General features: G+C 37.1%; 2 protein-coding genes and 1 pseudogene across 4 annotated transcripts; 2 read left to right on the top strand and 1 right to left on the bottom strand.

Annotated features, from left to right (window-relative positions):
• Positions 1 to 1,393: 1,393 nt before the first annotated feature.
• On the bottom strand, positions 1,394 to 4,523 carry LOC103144060 (monocarboxylate transporter 2-like; annotated as a pseudogene).
• Positions 4,524 to 5,799: 1,276 nt separating this feature from the next.
• On the top strand, positions 5,800 to 7,619 carry LOC103144010 (uncharacterized protein At5g50100, mitochondrial-like). The gene is made up of 3 exons (XM_007560764.2): positions 5,800 to 6,159; positions 7,052 to 7,240; positions 7,323 to 7,619. The coding sequence occupies exons 1-3, from the start codon at positions 6,016 to 6,018 to the stop codon at positions 7,524 to 7,526; spliced, it is 537 nt and encodes a 178-aa protein (XP_007560826.1). The 5' UTR covers positions 5,800 to 6,015; the 3' UTR covers positions 7,527 to 7,619.
• Positions 7,620 to 8,098: 479 nt separating this feature from the next.
• On the top strand, positions 8,099 to 16,449 carry LOC103144059 (calcium-independent phospholipase A2-gamma-like). Of its 3 annotated transcripts, XM_016675694.1 has the most exons (10): positions 8,099 to 8,314; positions 9,678 to 9,826; positions 10,422 to 11,641; positions 12,533 to 12,685; positions 12,778 to 12,935; positions 14,085 to 14,179; positions 14,294 to 14,465; positions 14,577 to 14,634; positions 14,736 to 14,930; positions 15,871 to 16,449. In XM_016675694.1, the coding sequence occupies exons 3-10, from the start codon at positions 10,499 to 10,501 to the stop codon at positions 16,327 to 16,329; spliced, it is 2,433 nt and encodes an 810-aa protein (XP_016531180.1). In that variant the 5' UTR covers positions 8,099 to 8,314; positions 9,678 to 9,826; positions 10,422 to 10,498; the 3' UTR covers positions 16,330 to 16,449. The 3 variants fall into 3 exon arrangements, with proteins under 3 accessions (XP_016531180.1, XP_016531179.1, XP_016531181.1); XM_016675693.1 differs by lacking the exon at positions 8,099 to 8,314 and having other exon boundaries at positions 9,670 to 9,826; XM_016675695.1 differs by lacking the exons at positions 8,099 to 8,314; positions 14,577 to 14,634 and having other exon boundaries at positions 9,670 to 9,826; positions 14,804 to 14,930.
• Positions 16,450 to 16,779: the final 330 nt, after the last annotated feature.

Here is a 16,779-nt window from a genome sequence, read left to right as displayed (position 1 = left end):
ATTTTCACTTTGGTGAAGCATGAGTCAGAATTTCGACTTCACATAATAGTTGGCCATTAGAGATACACAAAATACTGAAGCTTATTTTAAAATACCGGAATATGTGCGGGTCAGTCCAGTGGTTCTATTCAATCTGTAAGACGCACAATGCTTTTTTTAGTGGCAGTAAGGTTAAGGAAAGCGTTTCAATGGTTCAGCCATTGAATGAATGCTTATTATTTAAATGTACATAGAGTTCTCCGCTCTTATTCAAAAGATCATTCTGAAATATTTCGCTAACATAAAAGGGACTTTTTATTACTTCAGTAATAAAAGCACAAGGCAGAAGCAGAACAGCTTTTACCGAACCCCATGACACTGAAAACTAATTTTACTGCAGACTAGAACATGAACCAAAAACAGGGGGTTTTTTTTCTCCTCCTTTAGGGGAATTAAAATTTAAGGCCAGAGTAAGTGCAGAGATAAGATGAGGAATTTTGAACAAGAAACATGCAGATAATTACACTCATCACTTTAATGGAGAGGGTCATCACCTGAATTAAAGAAGTCGATGCTGTAAAGACCTAATAACTGCAGCTTAGTTGAAGAGATGTTGTACTGTATGTTCTGGCTTTCACATGATAGGGTTCATTGCCATCTAGTGGATAAAAAGTGAACTGATTGTTTTATGCCGCCCGAAGATAAATTAATTAACTTTTGCGGTGTCAGACTTTAACAGTACAGGTACAGAACATTGCAAAAGTAAATACACCTTAAATGTTTACTAACTCTTTTAGGCTACATATTTATATATTCTTTATTAAAGCTTTAATAAAGACCAAGACTGTAAAGTAAAGCAAAAATGATTCATGGTTTTCTTATTTATTTATTTATTTATTTATTAATTTATTTATTTATTTATTTATTTATTTAGAGAAATAAATATAGGAAAACTGCTGCCTGCATGTGTTATTAGCTCCATTTTACATAACAACAATAAATAAAAAACAGTTACTTTTGGATGTCTCAATTGCCAATTAGCATTAAAACAACTGCTCTGTGCTGGAATAACCCCAAACTTTCAACATATCATAAAGAAATATAGGTGTTAACCTAAACTATTAGGAAGGGAAACAGATTTAATCAAGCAAGCTAATTTCAGTCTGGGAAATACTTAAAACATGATTCTCTGCAACATTCCCCATCCAACATATGAGTCTAAATGTAAATTGTCTATCATTTTCTTTTCAAAAGAAAGCATATTTGCTCTATTTTGTGTAGGTATGTCACCTAAAATTACTATAGAACAAATAACTAAGCTTTTTCACATGTGTAAGAATTAGTCATTCAAAGGATTACAAGAATCCAGATTTCCAGACAAATGTTTCTAATCTAAAACTGCGAATCAAAAAGTTTAATCTTGTGTTTCATCGCTTGTTTTCTCATTCTGGTTTATTTTAAGTTTCACTGCCTCTTCAGAAGTCCTTATTTCCACTGCTACAATCTGCCTGCAATCCTCATCTAGCTTCTTGTAGTTGTAATAATGCATGATGAAGAGAAAGACACCGGGTACTAGCATGAGTGCACCACATGCATAGTACATGTATTTGTAGTCCCCGAAAACATCAACCAGGGCCCCTGAAAGACAGAATGCAGAGTCGACAAGTCAACTTATGTTTCTGCAAAAATTATACTTCATGAACATTGCTCACAAACCTGAAATGGGGGGTCCAAGAAGCACTGGTCCACACTCGATGATAGTGACAAGTCCAACTGCACTGGAGAAGTGATGAGCTCCGACAAGGTCCATAAGGACTTCAAAAAGTAGTGCAGAGAGTATTTCAAATGCCAACCCAAAGAAGATCGAATAAACAACCAGACCCCCATATCCAGACGCCAGTGGAAACAGTAGGTGGCAAACGCCTTTGTATGAAACAGCAAAACTGAAAAAATATTGTATTCTTGGTCTAATCCACCTGCTGTTGGGTAAGAATTCAGTAACTGGTCTGCTAAACATGTCCACCAAAGCCAAAATAGAAAGTAGCAAAGGTGCTGAATATTCATATGTCCCTTGATGCTTAGCGTAAGGATCCAGAAACACAACAGGAGCAAAAGAGCCAAAAAACATGACATTACCAATAAGAAAAAATGAGAAAGCCTCTGTGTGTGAAAAGGGAGATGTCTATGAAAACAAAGCTCTGACTTTTTCTCTTGTTTTTACTGTGTTCAGCTGAAGGGTTAGCAGACATTGAGCTAATATTCGCAGTAGCAGCTTCTTCAGAGGTTTTCCTCCTGCCCACTGATGAGTCAGTATTGGACTGGGATCTGGCTTATTTATTAACTGGTTTCATCAAAGCACCAGCCACACAGCGGTTCAGAACAATGGACCCCAGGACGGAAAAACTCCCTCTCCCACCAAAGGAATTTAAAAGGAACTGATTGAGAGAGGCCAGAGTGGAAAGAACGACTGGACTTCCAGCCATAGCAAGTCCATTTGCGAGTGGCCTTTTGACCTGAAAGTAAGTGCCAGTGATTGTCAGAGCTGGCTGCAGGGTGAAGGCAAGACCAAAACCTTTTGAAAGGAAAAATAGCACATCATATTGGGAAGCAGAATAATAATGATACAGGATTTTAAGTCTTTCTTAGCAATTGTATTATGTCCAATTTAACTTAATACCTCTACATAAAATCTAGTGCAAGTAATTAATTTCAGAAGTCACTTAGGAAATAGACTCTGTGTGTTCAATTTAATCACTGTACAAATCTAGCTGTTCTATGAAATCGTTTAACAAATGAATACAAAAGAACGCAGCAGGCAGGTCAGGGATAATGTGGAGAGGTTTAAAGGGAGATTAGGATATAAAATAATATGTTTAGGTTGAAGCATCCTACAGAGCGCCATCCAGCATTTCAAAATGTATGTAAATGGAGGTTTGTCTAAAGTGACAAGTCAGACGTTGAGATTTAATCAGAGAAACAGTCAGAAAGGGGAGGAGAAGCAGCAATGGACAACTCATGTGGGAGAATCTGTTGATAGAAAACTTTCATCCATGTACACCAATGTGTGGGATCCTTTATCACAACCACTGACTCCTAGTAACACTCCAAAAATCTCTCCTGTTTGGTCAACAATTATGATTAGTTGCTGGAAACTGGCTGTTGTTATGATCAAATCCCTTTATGAGTCGTTAAACTGTTAGTCTCCATGTTTGATGATGATATGGCTGGATGGAGATTCAAAGCCACCTTTCTGGCAAAGCAACAACTAAAACTAAGCAGCCCAAACTTCAACAGAATCGTTTAAATTTTCTATTTGGCCATCACCAAACACTGATGTGACCCATGGGAAGCTGGCAGCCCATGAAGGAACCTCCTTCACCCATAGGTATTATGAATAAGATAAATGAGATAAGTGTTGAAGGTAGCTGCATCTTGGCAATTCAAATGGAGCAGTCAAAGTCCAAATAGTGAGGTTGAGAATCAGAGGCAAGAAATTAATATTGATGAGTTGATGAGTACCAGTGATCTTCATCCAGTCTAACTGAGTTTGAGGTAAAGAAAAAACACAGAAAAGATGCTATCGGTAGATGTGATCTGTAATTGCTGCACTTGCAGGTACTCAAGCACTGACTCAAAGGAGCTGAATACATGCATTACACATTTTTCAGATATTCCTGTGAAGAATTTGTAAAGCAATGCATCCTTTTCCTTCCATTTCAAGAATATGTTCTGCTTTGTGTTTTCGTCTGTCACATAAAATTGCAATGCAAATACTTTTGCCAAGTCTCTGAGGACAGTCTTACTTTGCAGCGATTTTGGCAAACATTAATATATTCCACTGAACAAGCGCTAGTGACATCACAGAGAAAGAAAACAAGGTCAAGTGACTGAAACAAAGCCAGTTCTAACTGAGCAACTTAAACAACCTTTCAATACTAAAACTTAACCGTACAAAAAGATGACGTTATACAAAAGTAACAAAAGTATTACTCAAGAAAATTAAATAAAAAAAATAGTATTCACCTCCAATTACTCTGACACAGAGGTGCAGATTAATTATGCTGGTTCCTAAAGAACTGAGCACCATGCCAACGCACACCATGAGCCCACCGACCATGACCACAGGTCTGCTGCCATGTCGGTTCACAAGCATACTGCTGACAGGGCCTGCATGTGAGAAGAAAATTTCTCTTTATTCAGTTAACCTTTCAACAACAAAAAAATAAATAAAAAGCTTTGTTAGCATGTAGCTGTTCAAGCATGCTAGTACCAGTAGAGCAAATTTTATAAGTGAGTTTTGTGAAAGTAGCCTATGGCTGCTGCTGACCTCCTGCATACTTAGATGCCAGCATGACTGAGGACACCCAGGCAATCTCACTGTAGGAAACTGAAAAATATTCCTGAATTTCCTTGAAATAGATGGTGAGGGACTTGGGAAAGGCATAAGAGAATCCTATGGAGATGAAAGCAGCAAAGGCGACTGCCCATCCCCAGCTTCCATCTGGTGGCGTGTAGCCTAGATTGGTTGCTGCTGCAGGTGGCATGTTCAGTCCTCAGACTGGAAAGTGGAAACAGATAATAAGATGTGCACAGAGAACAAGCAACTGCAAATCTCCAAATAAATTCTGGCCCTTAATAAACAGATTGTTTTCCTCACCTCTGTGCGGTCCTTAAAACTATTCTGAGCAGTCTGTGAAACTATAGATTCCTCCCTCAGCACCCTGCTGCAGGTCCTTTGATCTCATCACATGTGCTCCCACAAAAAGTGCAAGTGGCTGTTCACAACAAAGGCAAAGGAGTAGGCCCTTCATGAGGCGTGGAGCTCAAAAAGAAAAATCCTCAGCAGGTAACTAAAGATAAAGTGGAGAGTTATAAGAGTTGCATCATGCAATGCAACATTTCCTTTAAAAGTTACAGAATGTGATTTTTTTTTAATCACATCATTTTATGCCTGATAAATATTTGTGTAAGTTTCGTGGTGTTAGTTTGCAGATTACGTGTTAGAACAGCTGTTTTAACAAATAATTTATTAGCACATAGAAGCCATAAAATAATGAAATGATATTTAATTTAGACAGCCAAGTGTAACACGGAACTGAAACAAAATAATTACGAGTTTTAAGAATTTAGAAACCGTGCAAATTAAGAACATGCATGCAGTTGCAAAATATTAAAATCAATTGTTTTATTATTATTATTATTATTATTATTATTATTATTATTATTATTATTATTATTATTATTATTATTATTATTATTATTATTTTTATTATTGCAAGAGTGTAAAGTTACGCTGAACATTTTAGAAAAAGGCATTCTTTCAGAGCAGGGAAACTATCTTAGTAAAGCCACATGTGACAAACGTTTTATTACCCCAGGTACCAAAACTTTGAACGCTCCCTCTTGCATAAAGGGCAGCACTTTGTCTTTTCCTATATGACAAGGTTAGTCCACACAGAGAGGGATCTTTGATCTTTCCTCTTTGCACTATCCCCCCATCTTCCAGAGAACTGTCTCTGAAGATATCAGGGCCTTTGACCGAGAAACAGAAGCACAGGTCTTCTGGCATAAATGTGTTTTTCTGGCACAACTCCTAAACATGCTGTCACCAAGAAGTTCCTGTGGAGACATGATGACCCACCTATTTGCTGCAGATATTTTTAAAACTTCTTTAGTATTTGGCCTTTACCTAGGGTTCTGTTTCTATCTATTTTTTATTTTTTTTTCATATTCATAGAGTTAGTATAAAAGCTGATGATTCCAAGTTTATTAGATTCAATACAGAGACACTCCAGAAGGTGGCACTGTTGTTTGACCTACCGTAACTCAAGAAGAAGAGGAGCTCCGCTGTTATGTGTTCGTTCTTGATCTGTGAAACATAAACACGGTCTTTTTTTTCTCTTCGTGTTTTTTTCTTCCATTCGCAGACGCCAACTTCGCCAAAGTTAAGGAACTTTCTAATAGCATCAGCCACATTCGGCTGCATTATTAAATTGATCGTTTCAACAGTGTCTTATTCGAGCGGTTTTGTTAGTTATGTTTTGTAAAGTTAGAGTGGGTTTGTCCACGGCGGCTTCAGTCAGGTTCCCCAGCTGTACAAATCCGACAGTGAAACTGGTGATGCCAGGGTTCTGCAGTCACCAGCCGAGGAACCTCAGCTCCGAATCTGCAGGTGTCAGGGTGAGACATGCCTGTTCTTTCATTATTCTAACAGCGAGCCTTGACACTTCTGGGAAACGTAAATTGCGAAGCTCAGTTCCTGATTTCACATAAAAAAATACAAGTTGTATTAAAAACTTTTTCATTCTAATGAAATCGTTTCAAAGTGTAATTACTTACAATATGAAGCCTATCCCAAAGGATTATTTTAAAATCACTCAGGCTGCTCTCAAAACACTTTTTTTAGTGATGAAACATATGCTTAATTTGAGAAATTTGAGAAATTACACCCCACACTGTTGCTGAACATAGACACGCCTCCATAGTGATGCATTTTTTTGTTTGTTTTGCCAAAGTTTGCTCCATAATTATGTTTCAAAAAAATTTTATCACAGCAGATGCATTTTTTTCACCATGCAATAAATAAAAGCTCATTATTATTATTATTATTATTATTATTATAATTATTATTATTATTTTGTTATAAAGAAAATGATCACTCATAAAAAATATGCTTAGGCATAATGGTGAAATTAATGATTTTTGCAGTCCCACACGTAAAACACTGTGACGCACTGAGTAATTTCACATTCTGTTTCCCCTCCCCCCAAAAAAAATCCACTTTTTTCTCTTATATATCCAGAAATAGGTCATCATTGCACCTCTGATCAATATGGTTAATTAATACATAATACACAGCATTATTGACATTAGAAAATAAATATCCCATTCATAAACAAGAATCATCTTTCTTAATTCTGACAACTTTTCATCAGAACCAATAACACTGTCATCAGCTCACACTTTTCCTTCCATAAGCAATTTTCGTGCTTGTACTTTTTTTTTTTTTTTTTTTTTTGTGAATGAGTAAAATCCAACAGATGAAAGTATCATAATCTCTATTCTATTCCAGGTATTGTATGATGGGTTGTGTCCCATCTGCATGACAGAGATCCGCTTCCTCCAGTTCCTGCAAAGAAACCAACCGGGGAAAGTTCATTTTATTGACATCTCTAAGCCAGGCTACAACGGGGCAAAATACAATGATGTCACCTATGAGATGGCCATGGAGGAGATGACTGTAATCGATGAGAAAGACGAGGTTAACTCTGAACACAACAACCTAACCGAGACTTAAATAATCTGAAAAATGCACTTACATCTTTACTTTTTTGCATTGCCAGGTCCATCGCGGCGTTCCAGCGTTTGCAGTGATGTATGGCGCCGTTGGGCTCGGCTGGCTGGGCCGCTTTATGATGTGGTCACCGGTGAGGCCGTTTATGGATAAATCATACGCCATCTTTGCAAGGAATCGACTTAAGTGGACTGGACGGGCAGAGGATTGCACCACAGGACGCTGTGAAAAGAAATCAGTTGACTCTTCCTGACTTCATTAATAAAATTAGCTACTGTATTGATATGAATGTGTTGCATATTGTGCTGCTGGAAAATCTAATTAAAATGCTGGAATGTAGGTGTGGTAAAGACTTTATGCTTTTTTTTATACATATATGCAAGGTGTGTCGTTCTGACTTGATGCTTTTTATGTTGTCCGGATCAATGGAAAATACTTTGAAAACAATTGAACCGCAGCAAGAATGGGGGGAAAGCAAAGACTGAAATTAGACGAGGCTGCATTTTGATTAGCAATATGGATGCTATTTGATTCTCACATTTAATATCAAAAGTACAACTAATAAAGTTTGGATTTGTTTTATGGAGTTAATTTTGAGTGACACTATTTTCTGTTCAACTTGAATTCTCAACAGCTCAGAGAGATGTGTCCTCCTGTAACAAACAAGTTGGTAGAAAAAGAAAAAAAAAACATTTAAGCAGCAAAATATGTCAGATCAGAAAAAACAGTCCGATACCGTGATGCCATTTCAGTCATATTTTGTAAATTAGTTTACAGTGGAAATAAGTTACATTAATAAGTTGGTACACGATCATAGTTAGCTATTTGTAAATTCATGCTAACAATAGTAAAAAAGAAAAGGGTTTGGAATTGCATAATAGTGTGACATTTGTTTTACAAACTATCTTTGTCTATCAAAACTATTTTTGTTTTAATGCATTTGCCGAAACATGACCGAGTGAGCGCTCTTAGCAGCAAACTGTCTTTGACGTATATTCTTCCGGTAACCATGTCAACAAGAATTTAGGCATTTAGGAGAAAGTAAGCAACTTATGAATATCTGAATGTACTTTATACGCTATGTGCCTTGGGAAACTTTCATCTTTGTAAGTATTTATGAATTTGGAAGACACTTTAGCGTTGTTGTTGATAAAATGCAAAGCAGTGAACATAATTTTTGAGTGTAGCATTATCGTCTAGAAGTGTATTTGTCTTTCTGTTGTATTTCAGTTATAAAAACGTTTTGAGTGTAGCATTAAGATGAGTGTAGTGGCTAGTAATGCATTTTTCATTACTGTTATATTTCAGTTTCAAAAACGTTTTGAGTGTGGTATTATGAGGATATTAGCTATTGATGTGTTTTTTGCCTTTTATTGTATTCACAAAAATCCGTTTATAAAATATCTTCAGTTAAGAAAAGCAAGCTTTGTTCTATTATTTATTCGCTGGCTGTAGCTACAATTAGAACAGCACAATTAGAGTAAAGTTTTAATCTGTTTTATGGAGCTCATTTTGAGTGACAGCATTATTTTCTGATCCGCAGTTCAGTCTTGTATTCTCATCAACTCAGAAAGACGTGTCCTCTAGCAAACAGGCTGGTATATGACAAACACTCAGCAACAACAACAAAAGACCTTTAAGCAGCAAAAGTTGCCTGATCACACAATAAAGCAATTTGAAAGACAGACACAAAACGAGTTCTGCTTTAGCAACTGTTCTATTTTGTTAAATGTATTGTGCAGATAAGACTGAAAGTCACTGAAGCAAAATGCAGTCAATTTCCTGTCATACCAGAAAATCAGATTGAATTTTTTTTCAAAAGCAAATAAATAAGAAGAGTGTGAGAAAGCTGCCACTAGATGCCACTGTAAGTCTGCATTATTATGAGCAGACTTAAAGGAGATAAATCGCTGCTGTGATATGTCAAACCCCTAACACTTCATTTTGCTTGTAAGTAATCCTTTAATATTATGTTCAAGCAGATACAAGCACACAAACATTACTGAAAGCAAAGTTAGATGAATATATCCACTGCGTTGCATGTTCATCATCTGAAAGGTTACACAAGTTAGTTGTGTAGGACTGTAGTTTGCACAAAATGTTTCTCTTGTGGAAAAAACAGATGCAATTCAGCTTTCATGCTTTTGATCATTTTTTTTACCTAAAAAGAAACATGATGAGAATATATGTTTAGTTTGAGCCTGTGCATGTAAATAATATTTTTTTAAGAGGAAAACATGTCAATATTTCAAGATGATATTCAAATGAGTTATTGAACATTTTAAATCTTGATACATTAGAACATCATTTAAGATGTATGTTGTGTGTGTTTGTCTCTGTGTGTGATGAGATGTGACGTACCGACTAACAGCTCAGAGACACACTCTTTCTGTTGATTTTCCAGGAATGACGACATGACTTCATGACGTAGCTTTGTCTTTATGAAGATTGACTGAACTGGTCCAAAACTCCAGCAGTCCACAAACAGAACCGCTCCCACCCAAAGTCTGGATCAACACAATACGACAGAATTTTTTCATGCAATTGCCACAGGTAAAAATTTGAAGTTGCTCTTTGGTGAGGTTTTGTTTACCCGAATTGTTTGTCCCCGGAAGCTTACTAGAGTAGGATTTAAGACAAAACAAGGATTTATTTTTCAGGTAAATCTGTTTATCAAATCTGCTGTGAAGGGTAAGGTATGATCGTTTAGATCATGAAAATAACCGGATTAGGTAACTCGCCAAAGTTGTCAAACTGCACTTTGACTATGTCTTTGCAGACGACATATGCATAATCAAGGTCAAGGTTGTATATTCTTTTTTACCTGCTTTCACAGATGTATTAGACAATCAAGCTTGGGATAACATTCCCATTAAGCAGTTCTAGGAAGCAAGCTAGAGCAGAACATAATGCCAAATAAAGGCTACCCTTTTCAAATTTGGGGGGGAAAAGTCAACTGACTAAATTTTCACCTTCACTTCACTTTGCTTTCTCAGTAGAGTGCATTTTTTGCAAGGAACTGTGTGTGTAAATGATCTTATAGGTATTTTATATAGTTATATATTTGCCACTGTGCATGATGTAGGTCTTCATTGGCCAGTGATTGATCAGTTGGATTCATTAAGATTATGTTATGGATTCTTTCTAGGTTGCAGTTGATTATGTTGCAACAGAGAAGAGGTGTCCACAACAAGTCTGGGAGCTTCATGCCACACTGAGTCGAGAATGGGTCACCCATTTTGCTCAGGTGTCACTAAGAGGACTTTAATATCATGCAGGAATATGTACACAATGATCTGTCTGAAAAGAGACCAAAGACTGGCACTTTGTCCGAACTCATTCAGGCTTTATACATTTACTAGCAGTGCAAATCTCTTTACAAGTTATGCTTCAGTCTTCTTTAAAGAAATTGCCAGGGAAGTAAGACATTTCCGTTGTCTGTGTTTTTATTCATGTACTAATAAGGACTCATTTAAAACCAAAGCTCCAATTGGGATTTTTAATGCGCCCGCTCTCAAAAGTCACCCACTGTCCAGACACTTTAACATTTGCCTTAAGAGAAGGCATGCTGTTGGGTTTGGTGAAAATGGCAGTTTTATCATAACTGTTCCTGAATATCAGTGCCAGTCACAAAAGCGCAGGTTTAGTCAGTGGTCAGCTGCGAATCAAAAACAACCGGGAGGCAGCAGCCCAGCACAGTCTTCGAAATCCAAAGAGAAACAAGAAAAACCAGAGACTGTTGCCTCCAGCGATGACAAGTCTGGACTGGACATCAGTTCTTTGACTGCAGTATTTGGCGAGACCCTCAGTTACGTTGCCAAACATATCGGCTCAGTGTTCTCTGTGGATGACACAGATCAAAAGCAGGAACTGTCTGCTACCGGAGGAAAGACCCGGAGGGTGAAGAAGAAAAAAATCCCAGACTCTAGTGAAAAGCCTGAAGTTAAACAACATAAAGAACAGACAACGGTGGAACACCAAAACGTCGCCGACACCTCTGAGGACTCATTCCTTCACATTGCGGAACACATCAATAAGTACTTTGGCACCACTGATGATGTAGATGAAGTTCACAGTGACAAAGAACTTCCTGCCTCAACAAAACCTACCTCAAAAGCTGCTAGCTTGAACGACAGCTATTCTCAGACATCATCTTATATCAATCAGTATTTTAGATCAAAAAGTGAACAGAAGGACCTTGGTCCAACTGTCAAAACAAAGATAGACCCGGCATCCTTAAAGAATACATCTTTGACGGACGTCTTTCGCCATCCCTCTACTGCTATTTCAGGTTTTCTGAGTTCGATGTTTCAGGAGACTGAAGTCACAACTGAAGTGGCTTTACCAGAGATCCTAATAAATAATAGGGTGAGTTGATCTGACATGTTTAATAGCGTTCATACCTGCTGAACTTGTTCACATTTTGCCACATTACAACCAGTAACCCTTATAAAGTAGATGGAGTTTTGTTTAATAGACCAACTCCAAGTAGTTAATTATTTTGAAGAAGGATAGGGATAGCTTTAATCTGATGCCCTAAAAAAAATTCACAGCAATTATATACCTCAGAAGACATCTCACTAGTTAATTTAATTGTATTTTACTTTTATCTGTACTGTGAATGCCTCAGAGGTTTGTTGAAGAATATTAGGGAACAAACAGCATCATAAAGACAAACAAAGACACCAGAGATGGTTGGAGATAAATTTGTGGAGAAATCTAAAGCAGGATTAGGTTATAAAACAATACTGCAAGCTTTGAATATATATAATTCTCAATCTATCATCCAGGAGTATGTGAACAACTGACCAGGCAAGGACAGCGTTAGATTTCCAGATTGTAAAAGAATGTCCTGTGGTTAGATGGGACCAGCAGTTTACTTTCACATTACAGAATGGGCAAAAAAATTCAGACTCTTGATGTTTAAGACTGGTAAAAAAAAAACAAAAAAAAAAACACTCACTTCTAGCCTAGTAGCATCAATATGTGGTTTTGCACCTTATTATTTTCAGATTTTCAATTTGTAAATTACAATCAGTTACAAAAATCACATATTTTTGTATAGCTTCACTATCTTCTACCTGTTTTGTTGCATCACATTAATCCCCTTTAACACACTTGGAATTTTATTTTTTATTTTTTATTTTTTTGCATGCTAATGTTTTAAAACTTTCAAGAGGTATAAAGATCTTATATGGTCTTTTGCCTCATATGAGCTTCTTACACTGTTAAAGCTCCGCAAACGTTGTGTATTTCCAGTGTGTCTTGACCCGCAGACAAGCAGAGGAGACCACATTTAGGTTAATACTGAGACTAGAACAAGCCTCAACTCCAGACGTTATGACTGCCTGCATAGAAGTACTCAACGAACACCTTATCCGCTTCCCAGCATGCAAGTCTTTTATCTGGCAGGTCTTGTGAACATTTGTGTCAAAGAAAGGGTTGCAAATGTTTAAAAAGCTTAAAAAAATATGGAAAAATCCAAGATGCTTTTTGTTCCCCAGGGGAAATGTATAGTCAACCTGTTGAGACTGCGGCGAACTTACAAACACCATCAAGGACTGCAGGCCTCTATAAGAGAAGCCTTAGCTCTGATTGGTTATGTGGATCCAGTCAAAGGTCATGGCATCAGAGTTCTCTCCATCGATGGTGGAGGTACAAGGTTAGTAAATATTGGAAACTTTACTGTTAAGTTATGATGCGCAAAGTAAATGAACTACAGTAGTTGCTTTCTTTAACTAAATTCTGCAATATAGTGATACCTGTTGGTAAAATATTATAGATCAGTTGTTTTCACTTAATCTTGGGGTAAATTGAAATAAAATAATGTGTCGTATTATCCAAGACAGACATTTAGTAGCAGAAAAAGTCAATTTTAAATGTCAGTATTAAATGAATACTGAGGAAAAAATAGGAATCAGTGAACATCAATCAGTGAACCCGCATCTTCTAAATATATATTTCAATCTGATTAAGTTCTTCTTGTTTAGTATCACCTCACATTTGCTGTAATTTAAATGAACTTTACAACACAAACACATCTAATTAATATCTATTTATGTAGAATCCAAGTCAATGAAAATGCCATACAAATAGATCAAATCTATTCCATTAAGATCTAGTCATATAGTTAGATTAAGACTTTAATGCATTATAGTCAAACTCAGTAGGTATTAAATGCTAATTGTTAGAAAATATTACCTTTTAAGGGAGCCAGTCAATTGATTTAAAGCTTACTTTGGCAATCCCTCATTCTGAGTAAGTATGTGACAAAGGTCTTGCCATAAATTATTCAGTTGTTTCACTCCGCCTACAAGAGTTTTTCTTTATCAGTTTGTTTTCTGTATATCGTAAAACACATATATCCACAGAATTAATTATTGTCAAACTCTTTAGTTTCATAATTGAATCAAACATGTATCTCAGTCAAGATTGTACTGAGAGACATTTGTTACAATACAGACATGTTCTTCTAATACACAGTGCTGACTACAACAATCTAATTCTGGATACATTTGCAAAATTCAAACTTTGTATAACAATTATTCCAGTCTTTTTTTTTTTTTCTATTTTAAAATGACTTTCAAACCATGACACATGACTTTTTTTGTATGACTACATTGCTTTTATAAGTATTTCTACACTTTACAAAAAACAACTTCAATGTTTTGGGGTTTTTATGTAACAGTCCAAAACATGATAGAAAGTTGAAGGAGAAGGATACATGGTTTTCAGTTTTTGTTTGGTTTGTAGGGGTTTTCGCAAGTAAAAATTGGAAAACTGTAAATATTTCTGTTCTTCCACTTCCCAGAGGTGTTGTACCTTTGCAGTTACTAAAGATACTAGAAGATGAGACCGGCAGAAAGATTTACCAGCTGTTTGACTACATCTGTGGAGTGAGTACAGGTAAAAACTAAAAAAACAAGAAAGAAAGCAAGCTAAGTCTGACATGTTACGATATTTCTGTTTTAATCTGTATCTATGTGTCACTTTAAAGTCATTGCTTCTTTATGCTAAAAGGAGCCATCTTAGCTTTCATGTTGGGGCTGGGCCGTGTTTCTTTGGAGGAGTGTACTGAAATGTACCGTCAAATTGGAACCGAGGTTTTCAAGCAAAACCCGCTGGTTGGCACTGTGAACATGGGATGGAGTCACTCCTACTATGATACCGCAACCTGGGAGAGAATACTACAGTACGTACTCTGAAAAAAATATGTTTATGTGCATTAGAATGAAACCTAATGAGCATTTACAATGAGATATAAGTTATACTCCCCACATGTTGCCTGTTTTACTTGAACAAGGGAGACGATGGGTTCTGATCTGCTAATTAAAACATCCAGAAACAAGTGCACTCCAAAGGTAAAGAAAATATCTTCTTTCAAAATTGACAAGGTGTGATATTTAGGTTTAAGCTGGTCCATGTTCCGCTTTGCAACCAAGGATTTGTTCCCCTTTTTCAGGTTTCAGCTGTCAGTGCAGTTGTGAACTGGGGCACAGGCCCTAAGGCCTTTGTGTTTCGCAACTACAGCCACAAACCAGGCTGCCCTAGCCGCTTTTCAGGAGGGTCCGACCACAAGATGTGGGAGGCAGTGCGTGCATCATCAGCCGCACCTGGATACTTCCAGGAGTTTCTTTTGCAGAATGACATCCACCAGGTTGTATAGTTGTCTGCAATAAAACTATTAATGTAAAATATTCATTGACCACAAATGTGTCTCATAACCATGCATCCTTAAAATCATCTTAAATTCATGCATCCAAATTAAATAAAAATAATAATAATAATTTGGTCTTTTTTATGTCAATCACAGGTATCAAATTTTGTCTATTTATTCTTGTAAATAGACCAAGAGTAAAACTACTTTTTCTGTGTGGGTTTTTGTTTTTTTTTGTTTTTTTTCTTCTGGAGCTTTATGTCAGGAAAAAGTTTGAGACACATGCAGACATCTTCATTGCATTCTGTGACTCTATGCAATTGATGCTACCGATAACTAGCTGCTGATATACTTTTTCTTGTCAGCGAGAGAACTAGTTTTGTTGCATCTATTATGTTTAAGTGCAACTTTATCATCGGTTGGCTGGTCGATGTTCGTCTTCATTTCTGTTGCCAACCTGTATGATTCTACATGTAGTCTGTGCAAAAACGTTTGGCACTACAGGGGTTAAGACAATTGAGAGCCACACGGAGTAGGAGAAAACTGCTGCCAAGAGTCGCAAAAGACCACAGAAATGTCACAGTTTTGATCCACATGCATTGATAAATCTTCCCAGAAAACAGTCGGTGGGCTGCTACTATTAGCACTGCTCTAAGAGCAGGATTTGCTGCGACACAAACTCTGAAGTTGGAGGATTAGTGGATTTTACGCCATATAAAATGTAGTCAGGAATTGCTGCACAGTTTCTGTTTTTTTTTTGTTTTTGTTTTTTTTGTAGTTTTTCATTGCCATAGCAATGAGTGATAAACATATTGGCATTTAATATCTATGCAACAGTGAATTGGGTGATATCTGAGCTAGAATGTTGGACTGACTTCCTTTGGCTCTTGCAAACTGTACAGTGTGGAATTAAATGTGAACCTGTGCTCTGCCGCTGCAGGACGGAGGAATCATCATGAACAATCCCTGCAACTTGGCGGTCCACGAGAGCCGGTTGATGTGGCCCAACACACCCTTTCAGTGCGTGCTGTCCCTTGGCACCGGACGCTATGACAATGTCAAGAGGAGCCCTAGCACTTCCACGAGCCTTCGAGCCAATATCACTAACCTGATCTTCAGCGCCACTGACACTGAAGGGGTCCACACCCTGTTGGGCGATTTGCTGCCCCCAGATGTCTACTTCCGCTTCAACCCCATGATGAATGATGAGGTGTCCTTGGACGAGAATCAGCCCGAGGCACTGGATAAGCTTGTGATGGAAACCCAGGAATACCTGGAGACAAATCGGTCTAAAGTGGCTAAGCTGTGTTTAGTTCTAAACTCACAGCGCTCACCTGTCGACCGAGCTAAGGACTGGATTAGTCAGAGGACTTGGGAAATGAAGAAGATGCTGATGTGATTTGGTGAGCTGAAGCTTTTCTACACATCAATTTGTGCAATGCTGTGAAGCACATTTACAAATGCCACAGAAAAATAGCAAAAGAACGTATGGAATAAATAAAGAGAATAAATACAACAGCTTTGATGCTTTTGACACGTGTTTGTAGAATGTCAAGACATTTATTTCACAGAACTTCTTGAGTTGTGCTCGGTTTAGATGAAGAAGCAAATAAGGTAACACCTTATCTTGTGTTATTGCATTTGTTTGCTCTCTTTATGTGTTTTCTTTATTAGTTTCAAATAAGTGTGCTAAACAATGTTACAATAAGATGATATAAGATAAGCAACTCTCATCAGAAAGGATTTCTTTTAACAATTCATTTTATGTAATGCGAACAATATTTACAATAGTCCAGTTTAGACTGTAAACTGGACAGTCTAAACTGTCCAGTTTAGACTGGACAGGTCC

The sequence above is a fragment of the Poecilia formosa genome, unplaced genomic scaffold (assembly GCF_000485575.1).
Source record: "Poecilia formosa unplaced genomic scaffold, Poecilia_formosa-5.1.2 Scaffold120, whole genome shotgun sequence".
Lineage (NCBI taxonomy): Eukaryota > Metazoa > Chordata > Actinopteri > Cyprinodontiformes > Poeciliidae > Poecilia > Poecilia formosa.
This window is presented reverse-complemented; position numbering and strand designations above follow the sequence as displayed.